At 35.5% G+C, this 16,346-nt stretch overlaps 1 protein-coding gene across 7 annotated transcripts in view; it reads left to right on the top strand.

The window, feature by feature from the left end:
* Nucleotides 1-16,346, top strand: part of LOC136690932 (dynein axonemal heavy chain 17-like) — a 31,566-nt gene that overhangs the window by 909 nt on the left and 14,311 nt on the right. For 2 of the 7 annotated variants that reach the window (XM_066663053.1, XM_066663055.1), the window contains exons 1-26: nucleotides 6,529-6,590; nucleotides 6,715-6,867; nucleotides 7,093-7,341; nucleotides 7,582-7,704; nucleotides 7,906-8,253; nucleotides 8,337-8,428; nucleotides 9,295-9,421; nucleotides 9,510-9,662; nucleotides 9,782-9,907; nucleotides 10,010-10,117; nucleotides 10,235-10,366; nucleotides 11,805-11,965; nucleotides 12,065-12,221; nucleotides 12,315-12,419; nucleotides 12,618-12,775; nucleotides 13,115-13,253; nucleotides 13,372-13,599; nucleotides 13,741-13,878; nucleotides 14,138-14,270; nucleotides 14,341-14,468; nucleotides 14,614-14,762; nucleotides 14,881-15,163; nucleotides 15,280-15,453; nucleotides 15,532-15,739; nucleotides 15,853-16,018; nucleotides 16,169-16,271. In XM_066663053.1, coding sequence (XP_066519150.1) covers nucleotides 6,784-6,867; nucleotides 7,093-7,341; nucleotides 7,582-7,704; nucleotides 7,906-8,253; nucleotides 8,337-8,428; nucleotides 9,295-9,421; nucleotides 9,510-9,662; nucleotides 9,782-9,907; nucleotides 10,010-10,117; nucleotides 10,235-10,366; nucleotides 11,805-11,965; nucleotides 12,065-12,221; nucleotides 12,315-12,419; nucleotides 12,618-12,775; nucleotides 13,115-13,253; nucleotides 13,372-13,599; nucleotides 13,741-13,878; nucleotides 14,138-14,270; nucleotides 14,341-14,468; nucleotides 14,614-14,762; nucleotides 14,881-15,163; nucleotides 15,280-15,453; nucleotides 15,532-15,739; nucleotides 15,853-16,018; nucleotides 16,169-16,271 — 3,972 coding nt within the window. In that variant the 5' untranslated portion in view covers nucleotides 6,529-6,590; nucleotides 6,715-6,783. Of the gene's footprint in view, nucleotides 1-224; nucleotides 418-532; nucleotides 633-727; nucleotides 814-903; nucleotides 1,030-1,116; nucleotides 1,270-1,438; nucleotides 1,526-1,813; nucleotides 1,982-2,129; nucleotides 2,247-2,347; nucleotides 2,617-2,704; nucleotides 2,901-3,359; nucleotides 3,507-3,582; nucleotides 3,692-3,914; nucleotides 4,019-4,142; nucleotides 4,272-4,362; nucleotides 4,507-4,587; nucleotides 4,771-4,873; nucleotides 5,123-5,208; nucleotides 5,379-5,969; nucleotides 6,193-6,293; nucleotides 6,411-6,503; nucleotides 6,591-6,714; nucleotides 6,868-7,092; nucleotides 7,342-7,581; nucleotides 7,705-7,905; nucleotides 8,254-8,336; nucleotides 8,429-9,294; nucleotides 9,422-9,509; nucleotides 9,663-9,781; nucleotides 9,908-10,009; nucleotides 10,118-10,234; nucleotides 10,367-11,804; nucleotides 11,966-12,064; nucleotides 12,222-12,314; nucleotides 12,420-12,617; nucleotides 12,776-13,114; nucleotides 13,254-13,371; nucleotides 13,600-13,740; nucleotides 13,879-14,137; nucleotides 14,271-14,340; nucleotides 14,469-14,613; nucleotides 14,763-14,880; nucleotides 15,164-15,279; nucleotides 15,454-15,531; nucleotides 15,740-15,852; nucleotides 16,019-16,168; nucleotides 16,272-16,346 lie in introns of those variants that run through there. The other 5 variants (XM_066663061.1, XM_066663052.1, XM_066663054.1 and 2 more) reach the window with 5 other exon arrangements.

Raw genomic sequence — 16,346 nt, forward strand, 5'->3', positions numbered from 1 at the left:
GTATATTTTATTAACTCTACAAATATTCTAGTAGTTGGTATCGTTTGTTTATTATGTGATGTATTTTTACAATGTCATAATGTAAATGACTAGTCTGTTCATTAAGGTACTGTACATGCCACAGCCTGCATTATTATTTTTTAATTATCTTTAACTAAAGTTACAAAATTTGCTCCAAACTTTCACCACCTCTGAAGTTTTACTAGGCTTCTTACATATTTCAGAACCCTAGATGTTATTGACAGCAAGTTAATGCATACATTGGAGACAGTTATTATTGATTGGACACATCAAGTGTATGAAGTTCTGAATAAAGACTCTGCTCAGCCAGTATTAGATGGATTGAACCCACTCCCAAAAGTAGAGTTTGATTTCTGGAAGAACAGATTAATTCACCTAGAATGTGTAAACCAGCAGGTATGTATCAAAAGAAATGTTTTTGCATGGAAAACAATTTTTCTGAAAGTGTAATATAAAAACAAAGTAGGTGTCTGGACTAAAAAAAAAAAAACTTTTTTTTTCTTTTCAAAAGCTTGCAAACCCCAAAGTACAGAAAATCGCTGAGATTGTCAGAATTGAAAATAGTATGTATTGGCCAGCATTGAACAGCATCTACAAAGATGTAGAAGAAGGTAAATGAACTTTCTCCATGTCTCTCAGATTTATGATATTTTATTATTTAATTCTACTGTGTCATGCTATGTCTTGATTTAATAATTTTCCACAGGGTTAAGAGAAGCTAAAAATATCACCATTTATCTCAAGCCATTGCAAAAGAAGCTTGATGAGATTGAGCTGTTGGAGTATTCTTTGGTAAGAATAAAATTTGATGTCTGTGTGCTATTATCTAATGAGAGTCATGGTTTGTATTTTTATTATTAATTAATTTATTTCCTTCCTAAGTTACCAATTTATATTAAGCCTGTGATGCACACGGTGGCTTTGACTTGGGCTAATTCAGAATACTACTGTCGCCCTGAAAGGATCATAGTTATCTTACAAGAGATCTGCAATTTGTTCATTGATATGGTACAGTAGCTATATTTTGACCTTTATATATTGTATACATATATGCTCACGTATCTGTATATTAATTTGTACTATGAACTCTTTTAGACAAATAATTATTTAGGTCCTGATGAAGTTATGAAGGGATTGCAAGGGGAAATAGGTGAAATGCATGAAAAGATCAGAATAAGTATTTCCACATTAGTTACACTGAGAGAAACATATGATCAATGCAAACTGGAAATGGACAAATACTTCAAGGTAAAAATGTGTGTGTCTATATATATATATATATATATATATATATATATATATATATATATATATATATATATATAATTTTTTTTCTCTCTAATACTCCCTGCAATTTCAGCATATCTTTAATTTTTGATTGTTCAAGATATTAAATGTGTAAAATGTTCTTTTTCAGTATGGAAAGACCAGAAAATGGGATTTTCCCTCATGTCTTGTGTTTACAAGATTGGACATATTTTTGCAGCGCTTGCAGAACATTGCGGTAAAGCTATATCAAAATATGCATGTAGTTCTCATTAGATGTTTTCAGATACGTCTACTCTAATCAAATGTCACTAATTGGTCCTTAAGTGATACAAATGCAATGCCTATATGTATGTGATACTTAGTTTCACCATTAGTAAGCCTTATAAAGGTTTTTTTTGTTTGTTTTTTGGGTTTTTTTTTCCATTCTCTCTCTCTCTCTCTCTCTCTCTCTCTCTCTCTCTCTCTCTCTCTCTCTCTCACTTTCTCCCTTCTCTCACCAAAATGTAAATCCTTGTGTTTCCAGGAGGTATACAGTATCTCTGTGAAGCTATTGAAACTGGAAGAGGTTGTCATCCAAGGTGTAAGAGGTGGTGCAATGGGATCTTCAGTTCTCTGCATTTATGAGCAATTCCTTGAGAATATCAAGATTTTTGCTGAATGCAAATACAATGCAACAGATTTAAATGATATGGTAAGCCTGCCTAAGGTTTTGTCTTATGATTTCTTGTTTTGTAGAAGTGTATATCACACAAACATTCCTTAAATCTACATTCTGCATCAAAGAGCATTTCAAATACATTTAATATATTTGGTTTGGTAAATGGTTTCTAATGCCACAGAGCTTTGATGTGGACTTCAAAAAGTTCCAGAACCATATTACAGACTATGACCAGAGGCTTGGGACTATCCTTTGTCAAGCATTTGATGATTGTGTGTCTCCAGAGTCAGCTGTAAAGGTGACTGCTCTTAAGTCTTGTTTTAAAAATGTTATATCTGAACAATTTGAACTGATACATGACTTTTGGGGTTTTCTACTTTACTCTCTTTACATTAACAGTTCTTTGACATGTTTGCCTTCATACTGGATAGACCTCAAATCCAGTCTCAGCTTTCCCAGAAGTACAAAGCACTGGTAGATATGTTCAACTTAGAGATTGACAAGGCAAAGGTGATATATGATAGTCAGATGGTAGCAGTGGAGATGTGTCAAGGCACCCTCTCAGTTGCTAAGAACATGCCCTGTGTTGCTGGACAACTAAAATGGGCACAAGAAATGCAGGACAGGATACAGATCCCTATGAAAAGCTTCAAGGCATTTCATCACCCGTATGTATTTCTCTAATTAGAAATGTAATGCACCCTACGTGGCGTAGAGTAATTGTTTATGGACATTTATCTCTGATATTTATACTAGGTGCTTGGAGATAGATGAAGCTAAACAAGTCTTCCAAAAGTATGATGAGATGATGGATCTTCTGAATTGCTACTCTATGAAGGTTTATTCACAGTGGATTGCAAAAGTAGACAGTGAATGTCACTTCAGTTTGGATCAGCCTTTGCTCCTGAGGAAACAAAAGACTAATGTCCTTAGAGTTAATTTCAGTGAGCAGGTCTGTCTTTTTTTTTTTTTAAATATATACTTCTTGATTTGCAGCCGCTTTTCATTCTCTTAGCTCCAGTGACCAAATAGGAGCACTTAGTATTTCGTACATTATTTCCCCATTTTTACACTGCTCTTCAATGCTGAGAACCATAAAAGAGCAGGTATTAATTGGCTGGTGGATCATTCTTTGTCAGAGACACTGACGTGCTGTGGGTTAGTGTATATTGATATAGTACAAGTGGATCAGACACAGCAGTGTCTTGTGGGAGCCTTGATCATTAAAAACAGGGTGAAATGGGACAAACTTGTATGTAGATCAGTACAATGACTACAGTCTGTAACTGTAGAAATACAAAATGCTCCTGTATGTTCAGCTAGAGAATGCACTGAGTAGGAACATGGAGCTTGTCCTAATATTTTAATGACTGTGTGTGTTCATGTTTCATGAACTTTTGGTGCTTTTCAGCTTGTGGCTGCAATAAGGGAAGTAAAATACCTCACAATTCAAGGTCAAAAGGACATTCCTCCTTGTGCATCTAATGTGTTTGCCAGGCTTGAATCCTTCTATAAATATGTTGGCAACTTGGACCTCATTGTGTCTTGCTACAATCAGGTAATAATAAACTTCTTGTGATTTTCATTATTGACTAAAATATATGGGCCTGAGCTTACAGAATGCTACTTTTCAGGTTCAAGCCACAAACCGACCTGAAGAGTTTCCATTAATTAAAGAAGAACTGAAGGACATAAATAAACATTTAGCATATGCTGAAAACATCCTATGTTGGGATGCTGATGGTTAGTAGATGGTTAGATGTTACATTATTTTCTTTTTTAGTTATTTGATCAAAATACAGTAGGATCACTCTATAAGAATATAACTGCATTTGTGGTTGGCTATAGCAACACTATATATTTTTGTGTTCTACTGCTACTACTTTACAGTTAGACTTAATTTTTAATTTTTATTAAGTTATAAGCAGATCCTAACCAGATTGTATTATTCTCTTTTGTTCGTTAGGTGTGTGGGACTACATAAAGAAGATGAGGCACACCCTGCAGGACTTCCAGAGAAGGATTGAATTGGCCAAATCTAATGTTAATAAAATGAATGCCATCATAGGTGTAAGTAATCACTGTACAAGTAGACAGGTTTTATGGTTTAAATGTAATGGTAAAAAGTACTGGTGGACATGCATTATTTACTTTGCTATATGTAGTTTAGATTTTTTTTTAAATATCTTTGTAGGAATGGTCAATGGCCCCTATGTTTGAAAGGAAAGGAAATATTCTTGATTTGGAGGGGTGCCAGGTTGCTCTAGAGAAGAAGTACAAAAGTATCAAAGAATCTGGAGAAAAGCTTCATGCCTTGTCTGCAGTAATGATGCATTCACATTGAAATGGTCTTTACAGCATGTTATTTGAGTGCTAATATCTGCAGTTAACACAAAATTGTTCTTTATCTACAGGAAAATAAAATATTATTCAGAGCAGATGAATGCTCTGACTCTTGGTTGAAATACCTAGACTACATTGATGATAAAGTTCTTGATGGATTTTACATGGTTGTCTGTGTGTCTCTTGGTTACCTTTTGGAGAATATGCACACAGAGGTAAGAGCTGTCTAGACTTGCTTGGATTCATACATCATAAGTTCTGTTAAACTGTACTAAAGTTGATTTCACACTGAACAGACTAAACATTCCTTATTTGAAGTACGTTTTGAGCTAGAAGATAAGGAGGCAAACTTTCATCCCTCTCTTGATTATGGAATTTCTGATGGCTTCTATGAAATTGTTGATAATCTTATTAACAATGTCTATAAAACTGCCACAATTTTCTCACGTATCTCATTGACCATCAAATTCAGCTACGAGGTAAATACATATGTAATTTAACTTCTCTTTCATTCATTCATTTACAACTGTAAAAATCTCTATCTTAGAAATCTTACACATGCTAATGCTACTATAACACTAGACTCAGCTTAAGGAGAATTGTGAGCTGACAGACATGCATATGGGTATAATGAATCAAGTAATGAATGCAATGAAGGATGCTCGGGATTATCGTGAGGCCCTTTACAAATATGCTGATCTCTGGGAATGCGACCGGGATAAATGTTTGAAGCAGTTCCTAATGTATGGGAAAGTGTTAACACAGGAGGAGATAATGTCCTATCAAGATGTCCCCAAGAACCCACCCACTCTTAAAGAGTTCAAAGATAAGGTAAAAAATCACCATCCTGTGCACTACCTGGCAAAGAAAGGTTTTTGTGTGTGCTGATTCGAATGGAGCCTATCTGTGTGTTTCAGATTGATGCCTATGAATGCCTTTACACTGAAGTGAATAACATGAAGAACTCAAAGGTACTGCAGCAATGGCTTCAGATTGACCTCAGGCCATTCAAACATTCCCTCCTTAATGTTGTCAAGAGATGGAGCTGCATGTTCAAACAGTACCTTATAGACAATGTTACTAACAGGTTTTGTACAACATTAATTTATTATCTGTAACTGCTTATCCAGTTCAGGGTCACAGAGGAACACACCCTGGAGGGGGTGCCAGTCCTTCAAAGGAACACACACTCACACATTCACACCTATGGACCCCTTTGAGTAGTCAATCCACATAATAACGTATGTTTTTGGACTGTAGTAGGAAACCAGAACTCCCAGAGGAAACCCATGTGAACACAGGGAGAATGCACCAAACAGATAATCACTCGGAACGGGGCTTGAGCCCCCAGTGCCATCGTTCTAACACATTGTACAACATATTCATTGCAATTTTAATATTAATGTATTTAAGTCTATACATTTTCCCACAATACAAAAACATGTTGGCAGGTGAATTGGCTACGCGAAATTGCCCACAATGTTAAGTGTGTGAGTGGCTGCTTGAATGTGTTATGCCTAGCAATGAACTGGCATCCTTTCCAGGGTATGTTTCTGCCTTATGGACTCACCGCATAATGAAATTTTTGCTTGTATAAAGTATTTTTATAAAGCTTGTATAAAAACAGTTAATTTACAAATCCACACAAGATTGTCAATGTGCCTATTTTTTATTTTAGCCTCATGGAGCTGGACACTTTTATTAAGGAAGTGAAATTAGGCTTAACTATGACTGTTGAAGAGGAGGACAATAAGGGCTTGGTGGACATCATGAGTCTCCTAATGAGAGTGAAAGACAGACAGGTGGCCACTGACCGTGCATTTAGTTCACTGAAGGAGACCATTGAATTTTTAAAGGAGTATGGAGAAGAACTCCCAGATGAAGTCCATGCACTGTTACAGGCAAGAGAAATAAGTGCCCATATTATTTAAGTGTATTTTAATTTATCACATTACCATTTCTAGTACACACTGCTATTAATTTTTTTTCCTTGAATTCACAGGACCTGCCAGAACGCTGGAATAATGTAAAGAAGACTTCTCTACAAGTCAAACAGAACATTGCTCCTTTGCAAGCTCATGAAGTGAACATAATCAGACAGAAGTGTCAGCAATTTGAGGTTTGTTAGAGTGATTTTGTGTGATTTGGTGTATAAATAACCTAATGGAAACGTGTCATGCTAAAATAGCTTCTTTGCTACGTGTGCATACAGATTAAGCAGCATGAGTTTAGAGACAAGTTCAGACAGCAGCCATTTTTTCTTTTTAATTGTGAGAGTCCATATGAAGCACTTGATGAGGTAAAATTATGCTTTTGAACTGGAATTGTACAAAATGAATAGCACAATTGTGTTGTATCATAGTTAAAATCTTATAGAGTTAAAATGTAAAATATATTTATCATAAATTTATTTTACAATGCAGGCTCAGAACAACATTGCTGCACTGGAGGCTGAAGTTGAGGAGTTGTATAAGTCAGCAAGATTATTTGAAATGAATGTTCCAGAATACAAACAACTAAAAGCTTGTCGAAAAGATATTGTTTTATTAAAGGGCCTTTGGGACATGGTACTGCTGGTAAAGATCATATCAGTCTCTTCCTTGAACCATTTCACAATGTGAAACATTCTCAGACAAGATGATTATACCGAAGCAAAACATAGGGGCTGAACATTTTTTAGACGTTACTTAATTCAGTTTAACATCAACTCAACTGACAGTTTTTCTGTAGTCTGTGTTAATATGTCTGTGTCTAACCATTGCCTTTTGGAAACCTGCTATATATCTGGACTTTTGTCACAGGTTAGAGAAAACATAGATGACTGGAAAACAACTCTCTGGAAAGATATCAACATAGATGAAATGGACATGGGTGCCAAAAAGTATGCCAAAGAGATCAAGGGTCTCAATGTAGAAATGAGAGCATGGGATGCTTTCACAGGATTGGACAACTTGGTGAAGAACATGATGACATCCTTGCGGGCAGTGGGAGATCTTCAGAATCAATCCGTCAGGGACAGGCATTGGCTACAGCTTATGATGGCAACCAAGGTGTTTATCAAGACTACTCTGGTTCACTTTTTTGCGAATAACAGTTATTTGTATTCACAATAATTACAACAAATACTCACCCTTAGACACACATTCACTACACACATACACACATAAAAATGAACATATACACTATAACCACTGGAGGTAATAATAGATCCTTTACAAACCATATAGCATCTGTCCAGTTTCTGGTTCAATTCTTAGAAAAATTCCATTATATTTTTATATGTTTCTAAGGTGAAATTTGAAATGTCAGAAAAGACAACATTTGAAGACTTACTGAAGTTGAACCTCCATAAATATGAGGATGAAGTTCGTAGCATTGTTGATAAAGCTGTAAAGGAATCTGTGATAGAAAAGGTAAATAATTTAAACATTTTATATGATTTCAATGTAATAGCTATTTGTGGTGCATAGTAGTGCATACTTCATTCTACGTACATTTGTAATGTGAAGCAAGCTGTCTTAGGATTTTATTTCATACATTGTTGTGATTCGTTATTTTTAAGATTGTTTGAATGTTTAAGATTCAGAATGTAAACATTTTTCATTTTTTGTAAGACACTTCATGAGGTGGACAGTACCTGGACTGCTATGGTTTTTGAATATGAGCCTCATGGTCGGACAGGCACCATGCTGTTAAAGCCTAATGAGGAAATTGTGGAGACACTGGAAGACAACCAAGTGCAGCTACAAACACTAATGTGCTCCAAGTATATTGCCCACTTCCAGGAGGAAGTTTCAGAATGGCAAAAGAAACTATCAACAGCAGATTATGTCATCACAATTTGGTTTCAAGTTCAGCGTACCTGGGGGCACCTAGAGAGCATTTTCATTGGCTCTGAAGACATTCGCTCGCACCTTCCTAAGGAATCCAGTCATTTTGATGCCATTGACGCAGAGTTCAAGGTGTGTAAAAACAGAATATCTAGAATGAGTTTGAGTAACTGCACTTTCTCACTCTGCGTTGTTTTTGTCAAATTGCCTTTAAGGTAATTATGGCTGATGCAGTGAAAACTACAAATGTGGTTCAGTCTACAAACAAGAAGGGTCTTCTAGAGAAGTTGGAACATTTGGAGACTGGGTAATTTTAATACATCTTTTTTTAGAGAAATTTCTAGTCATAGAAAATGTAGAGGTTTTTTTATGTCTCTGTCATGGCTTGTATCTACAAATGTGCACAGAAACATGATATAAAAATGAACCAAAATAGAAGTGCATGCAAAACAAAAGTGGCACATGAAAAATAAAAAGGAAAAAAAAAAGCTCCCACAAAAGAACAGTACACTCCTAAAAAGACATGCTCAAACATTAATTATGGTGCATACACAAAAAGATGAACACACAAAGAAAGAAGTACACAGGATATAATCTGTGCACACAGCAAATTAAGACACACAAAACATATGCATATTAAAAAGGGATCTGTCCATGCAAAAATGGCTGCAAAAAGAGAGGAAAAATGATACAAAAAGATGTGTGCAAAAACCTTGACAAAAGGTAAGGCATGTGTACCAAAATGTACATATGTGCACAAAGAGTGTTACCTGCAGGGAAACAGGACTACAGGACTGGCTACACAGAAAACTAAAGGCATGCACACCTAAAGTCACACATACAAGAATGGGAAGCATGCACAAACAAAGAATGTGCACAAACTTAAAGAACCATGCACGCACAAAGAATGTGCACACAGTAAAAGAACCAAACAAACAATGTGTGGCAAACACACAAAAACTAGTGATGTGCACACAAAAGGAGAGTCGTACACCACAAAAAAGGAATATACACAGCAGCACAGATGCACGTACCAAAAAGAGGCATGCACACCATAAAGCTCTTTTTCTGTATATGCTTGTCTGACATTTCGTGTGTATGTTCAAATTTACAGGCTACCATATATCTCTCTACCATTGCATTACAAAACAAATTTTTTTTTATCTTTTTTAGGTTGGCAACATGTGAGAAAGCCCTTGCTGATTATCTGGAGACCAAGAGGCTTGCTTTCCCCCGATTTTACTTTGTCTCTTCAGCCGATCTTTTGGATATATTGTCCAATGGAAACAACCCTGTTAAGGTAACTTTTGACATACTTTTTGATTTAGTTAAAACATTCTATTTAGATTATATTCTGATATTATTTAATTTCTTGTGTTGCTACTTAGGTCAGCAAGCACTTGTCAAAGCTGTTTGACAGTTTATCCAACTTGAAGTTCCAACTTGATGAAGATGGGAAACCCTTAAAACAGGCACTAGGGATGTACAGTAACGAAAATGAATATGTGAAATTTGATAAAGTCTGTGACTGCTCAGGACAGGTAGGAACTGCTTAATTGGACAACTTAATTGTTTATAAAACATTTTTAACATATTTTTGAAGAATAGTGCAGATTGATCATTTTATTACAAAACAGCTGCATTGAGATTGTATTTACAGGTGGAAACATGGTTGAACAGAGTACTGGAAAGAATGGCGGAAACATTACGTGTTGGGTTTGGAGAAGCTGTCACAGCTTATGAGGAGAAACCGAGAGAACAGTGGTTATTTGATTATCCTGCACAGGTCAAAATCACATGTTCTTTTTACTTATATTTATAAGTTGCATTTGTTTATGCACCTAATGTTTATAAACAAACTGTTGCTCTGCTACGATTGTGTGTTCAGATTGCATTAGCTACCACGCAGATTTGGTGGGCCACTGAAGTGAGCATTGCATTTGCGAGACTTGAAGAGGGTTTTGAAAATGCCACCAAAGATTACTTCAAAAAACAGGTTTTTTTTTTTTTTTTTTTGTAATTGAACAGGTTTGCAGTGGCTTAGTCCAGTCAAGATTTTAAAACGCAATGTGTGATTAGAATTTAATAATATGTCAAGATCATTTCTTTATAGGTTTCTCAGCTCAATGCACTGATCACACTGCTAATTGGTGAACTCACTAAAGGAGACAGACAGAAGATAATGACAATTTGTACAATCGATGTACATGCCCGTGATGTTGTTGGAAAATTGATTGCCAACAAAGTAAGTATTAAAAAGTCTTGCATGCGAGTTGGGAAATTCTGGTAATTTTTACGAATTCCCCTCAAATCATTTTCATAAATATTTAGGTATCGTAACAGAGAGAAATTCACTATTTATAGAATTTACATATGCTATTTTTAGAAAGTTTAGGACATTGTGTAAAATGCAATAAAACTATTTTTTTTATTTTATTTAAAAACTTAAGAGGACAAATGTATATAAAAGCATTTCTGATGTTTTCTGTTTGATTGTATTTTGTTAACATTTTAAAATCTGATGCTTGCAATACTCAAAAATATTGGGCCAGGGTAAAATAATAGAAAATTCATGACACATTTTACTGAAGCATTTCACTATAAACAGATTAATATAAACAATATAAATGTACCAGGAACCAATGTATTCACCTAATTGTCAAGTTCAAAGATACACAATCCTCATGCATGATAGCACACTGTTTCTTTCACTATCTACAATTCATAGCATCAGGTACACAACATTCAGGTAGTCAGGGGAAACCTTGATATGTAAAAATGATGGGCAAAAACCGCTGCTAAATGTGTGGCCCTAGAGCCCTCAGGTATTTTTGGTGGACATAGCCACGTGTTTGTAAAGTATTCTGGAAACTTATCGTCACTTAAAATAATCTACTGCTGAATGAAGAAAGACTATATTAATTATGCACAGAAACATCAGCACAAAGTCATCTGAGATGGACAGTAACACATTGGAAATTCATTAGAAATGTGTTCTGCGGTCAGATGAGTACATGTTTTAGCTTCCAGACTGTTACCAACGAAAAGTGGATAAACCAGCATTGGTGATGGTATGGAGATGTGTCAGTGTCCAAGGCAAGGGTGATGTTCATATATGTGAAGACAACAATGATGAGGAAACGTATGTTGGCATTTTGGAGAAACATAGGCTGCCATTAGGCCAAACTCTTTTCCCTGGAATTTATTTCAGCAGGACGATGCCAAGCCTCATTCTGAACAAATTACATGAGTGTAGCTTCTTCATAGACCTAGAGTGTTATGAATGACTTGCGTGCAGTCCAGATCTCAGATTGTGTTGTGTTTTTTAAGTCTCTCTCAACTTTTCTGATAATGAGATTTGTAATATAATGGATAAAGCACTATATGATAGTTAAATCTTTTATTTAAAAAAAAGTTTTTAAATTCTGAATTCCTTTTATGAAGGTGAACCAAGCAACTATTATGCCGCACAAGTAAAAAGAAATACATCTAGTAGGTCTCGCTGTCTTACTGTAAAGTCATAAAACTCAAATACTATTACTAAAATAGTACCTTTCAATAGTGAGCCTTGTTGTCTTGTGTGTATGTGTGTGAATAGCCTTTTTTCTGCATTGTGCATTTTAATATGTACAGTCACAATGAACAGTAAATAAGGGCTTCAATTCAACTTTCCTTAAATCTAGATTGACCGGGTTCAAGCATTTATGTGGCAGTCTCAGCTCAGGCATCGTTGGGATGAAAATGGAAAGCATTGCTTCGCCAATATCTGTGATGCACAGTTCATATACTCATATGAATACTTAGGAAACACCCCTCGTCTGGTCATCACACCACTAACTGATAGGTATAACTGTGATATATATATATATATATATATATATATATATTTATTTTCACAGTGATTATTTTGATGACTAACTATGAATGATAAATGTTGAAACAGGTGCTACATCACTCTCACACAGTCTCTTCACCTTATCATGGGTGGAGCACCTGCAGGTCCTGCTGGAACTGGAAAGACAGAAACGACCAAAGACCTGGGAAAAGCCCTAGGCATTATGGTGTATGTGTTCAATTGCTCAGAACAAATGGATTACAAGGTGTGAAAAGCAGAAATAAACATTTATGAACAGCTAATTTGAAATATTACCTTACTTCTAGTAAGTCGCAATGTTTCAATTGTTTCTTTAAAGTCTTGTGGAGATATTTACAAGGGCTTGGCACAGACAGGAGCCTGGGGCTGTTTTGATGAGTTCAATCGAATCTCTGTAGAGGTCTTATCTGTCATAGCAGTGCAGGTTTGTGTACTTTCTGCCACTAAAGGGTGAATTTCATAGCAATTCAAAGACAAGCTTCAGAAAAAATGCATATCACGAATTGTAGAAATCTCTCCATAGAAAACATTACAAACTAATATTCAGAAATAGATAACGATATGTATTATTACTTAAGCTGGTGTGATTTTAAAATATAAAAAATCCATTGTTACATTGCAGGTAAAGTGTGTCCAGGATGGCATTCGAGACAAGAAAACCGTCATTCATTTCCTTGGAGAGAACATTAAACTTATACCAACAGTCGGTGTTTTCATCACCATGAATCCTGGATATGCTGGTCGTGCTGAGTTGCCAGAAAATCTCAAAGCGTTATTCCGGTATAGGATATGTTTGTTTTATTTATTTAAAAAAAAAATACACATTTCCTCTGAAGCATTCCTATCCAATTTACCAAAAAAAAAGCTAATTCTTTTTTAAATATGTCCTTTTAAAGAAATATACAGCTCAATTATTTTACCATGAATTTCCATGAAACATAGATATGTCAGTAAACTAGTTTGGCAGAGCAATTTTACTGTCATATTCTAAGTTAAATATTTTTGTTATGGCAAGACTTGATATAAACAAAGTACATGCTATAGTATACGCTGTATTTTAATGATGTGCACCTGTTTAACTGTAGTATTTATTTTATTTTTATATTTATTTATGTAAAGGCCATGCGCTATGGTTGTGCCTGATTTTGAACTCATTTGTGAGATTATGTTGGTGGCAGAAGGATTTATAGAGGCAAGAACTCTTGCCAGGAAATTCATCACACTCTATAGCTTGTGTAATCAACTGCTTTCAAAACAGGTATTTATGATTACAGGAACGAAATATACGTGTCTGAAATGTATCATAGTTTGTATGTTTTTCTCACATTGCATCTTATATATTTATTTTTTTTAAGCTTTGTAATTGTGATTTTTAGGGTCATTATGATTGGGGACTGCGTGCCATTAAATCAGTACTTGTGGTAGCTGGATCCTTAAAGAGAAAAGACCCAGGTCAACCAGAAGATCAAGTATTGATGAGAGCTTTAAGAGATTTCAATATCCCCAAAATTGTAATGGATGACATGTCAGTCTTTATGGGTCTTATTAGAGATCTCTTTCCTGCACTGGATGTCCCTAGGAAGAGGGATATGAAATTTGAGAAGGTTGCTGAAATGTTTTTATTCTCCTATGCTTTAGCTGATGTACTGGCTGTAATTAAAGCTCTCTCATTTGTTATTTTGAAGAACCCCAATAGCGAGGGTGTTTTTATGTGTGAAATTCTCTGAATCTGTTTCACTCCTTAGCTGGTGAAGCAGTCAGTGCTTGATCTGAAATTGCAGGCAGAGGAAAGCTTTGTGCTAAAGGTAGTTCAGATGGAGGAGCTACTGGCTGTCAGGCATTCTGTCTTTATTATTGGAAATGCAGGGACTGGCAAATCTGAGGTATGTAGATGACTATCATTCTCTGTCTCTGACCAATGAGCCTAATATATTTGTCAGATTGTATGGCCTGTCATTTATTTCTGAATTCAAAATGTTTTATGTATTTTCATGCAAGATATGCAAAAAGGATCTAGCATATGTATTGTCCAAGTTAAGCTCAACATGGGCAGATTTTTAATAATTTATGTGATGTTTAGACTATATAATGTACATTTGTAAGTTTGAACAAAATAGTTGTTCCTGTTGACTGGTTTTAAAGGTTTTGAAGTCACTGAACAAAACATACCAAAACATGAAGAGGAAGCCTGTTGTGGTAGATCTAGACCCTAAAGCTGTTACTTGTAATGAGCTCTTTGGAATCATTAACCCTTCTACAAGAGAATGGAAAGATGGTATGTAAAAAAAAATTTATTTTTTTTTAATAAGTACACCCTTAAATAAATCTAAAATATTTTGGTTCAGGTCTATTCTCATGTCTCATGAGGGACTTGGCCAACATAACTCATGATGGTCCTAAGTGGATTGTTTTGGATGGTGATATTGACCCTATGTGGATCGAGTCCCTCAACACAGTTATGGATGACAACAAGGTATATTATATGTCTCAACCTCAACTTTTGGGGAAAAAAGTGTAAATTGCTGTGCTTTACATTGTGTGGTCCTGCATAGCTAGTTATTAAACAAATGACAATTATGTTTGTTTTTTGTATGAATTGAAATTGTTCATGTGCACAGGTGCTGACACTTGCTAGTAATGAGCGCATTCCTTTAAATCCCACCATGCGACTGGTGTTTGAGATCAAAAACCTTCAAACTGCTACTCCTGCCACAGTATCTAGAGCCGGAATCCTCTTCATTAACCCAGCTGATCTGGGTTGGAGTCCGTAAGGCTTGCTGTGTATTTGCTGAATAACTTATTTTATAATATTATTTGTGAAGCATAATCATTTTGTAATTTTATAAGGAGTAATAACCTATACATTTTATTATTCCAACTTTTAGAGTTGTGACGAGTTGGATTGAGAAACGGAAAGTGCAGTCAGAGAAAGCAAATCTTTATATCTTATTTGATAAATATTTACCAGCTTGCCTGGAAAAGCTCAAATTTTGCTTCAAGAAGATAACCCCAGTCCCAGAGATAACACAAGTTCAGATGCTCCTGTATCTTATGGAATGTCTTCTTGTTCCTGAAAACACACCACCTGACTCCAGCACAGAACTCTATGAACTCTACTTTGTCTTTGCTTGTGTATGGGCATTTGGAGGCTCTATGTTTCAGGATCAGGTCTGATGTCCTTTCTGCAACTAAACAGTTTTTATTCAGGAGCGAAGTTTATTGATATTTGTGTTTATACCACTCAGGTGTTTAAAATAATAACAATATATTCATTTATTTCTCAGCTTATTGACTACCGTGTGGAATTCAGTAAATGGTGGGTCAGTGAGTTCAAGTCCATTAAGTTTCCATCACAGGGCACAGTTTTTGACTACTTTATTGACAGAGAATCAAAGAAATTCATGCCATGGACAGAAAAAGTACCTACATTTATTCTGGATCCTGATGTACCACTGCAGGTAAAATAGAGTTCCAGAGTTTATTTTCCTAAAGCATGCAAAATAATAAAACTTAAGCTTTGCTTTGGTCTCACTCAGGCCTCCTTTGTTCACACTGCTGAGACCATTCGCATCCGTTACTTTATGGATGAGTTGATGGTGAGAAAGAGACCAGTGATGTTGGTGGGAAATGCTGGCAGTGGAAAGTCTGTACTCTTGGGAGATAAACTGCGCAGTCTTAGTACAGACCAATATGTGCTTCAGTCTGTACCTTTTAACTTCTACACTAATTCTGCGATGCTCCAAGGTATGCAGGTCTCAAAGTTCTACTTTAAAATCTTTTTCTTTTCTATCCTAATCCATTTCTGTAAAATTTTGGTAAATATGTTAATTACATATTTAACATTACTGTTTTAACAGCTATTTTGGAAAAGCCCCTGGAGAAAAAAGCAGGCCGTAACTATGGCCCAACAGGAAACAAAAATCTAATCTACTTCATTGACGATATGAACATGCCTGAGGTGGATAAATATTTCACTGTATCCCCGCATGCACTCATTCGCCAACACATGGACCATGGCCACTGGTAACAATGCCACGTTTTGTTACTTGCTCAATTAACTCAAACACAGATTATTACACTTTTAAAATAATTTTTGTGAATACCCGTACACCTTTTTTTTAAATTATTATTATTTTTTATTTATTTATTTTATTTATTTTTTTCTTCCTTAAGGTATGATAGACAAAAACTCACACTAAAAGACATACACAACTGCCAGTATGTGGCTTGCATGAACCCCACTGCAGGAAGTTTCACTATTGATCCTCGGCTACAGGTAAGCTCAGAGGTGTATTTTATATTTTCTACACAGCTGTCCATTAATTATTTACTCTAATTCTTATGTACATTT

The sequence above is a fragment of the Hoplias malabaricus genome, chromosome 3, assembly GCF_029633855.1.
Source record: "Hoplias malabaricus isolate fHopMal1 chromosome 3, fHopMal1.hap1, whole genome shotgun sequence".
Classification (NCBI taxonomy): domain Eukaryota; kingdom Metazoa; phylum Chordata; class Actinopteri; order Characiformes; family Erythrinidae; genus Hoplias; species Hoplias malabaricus.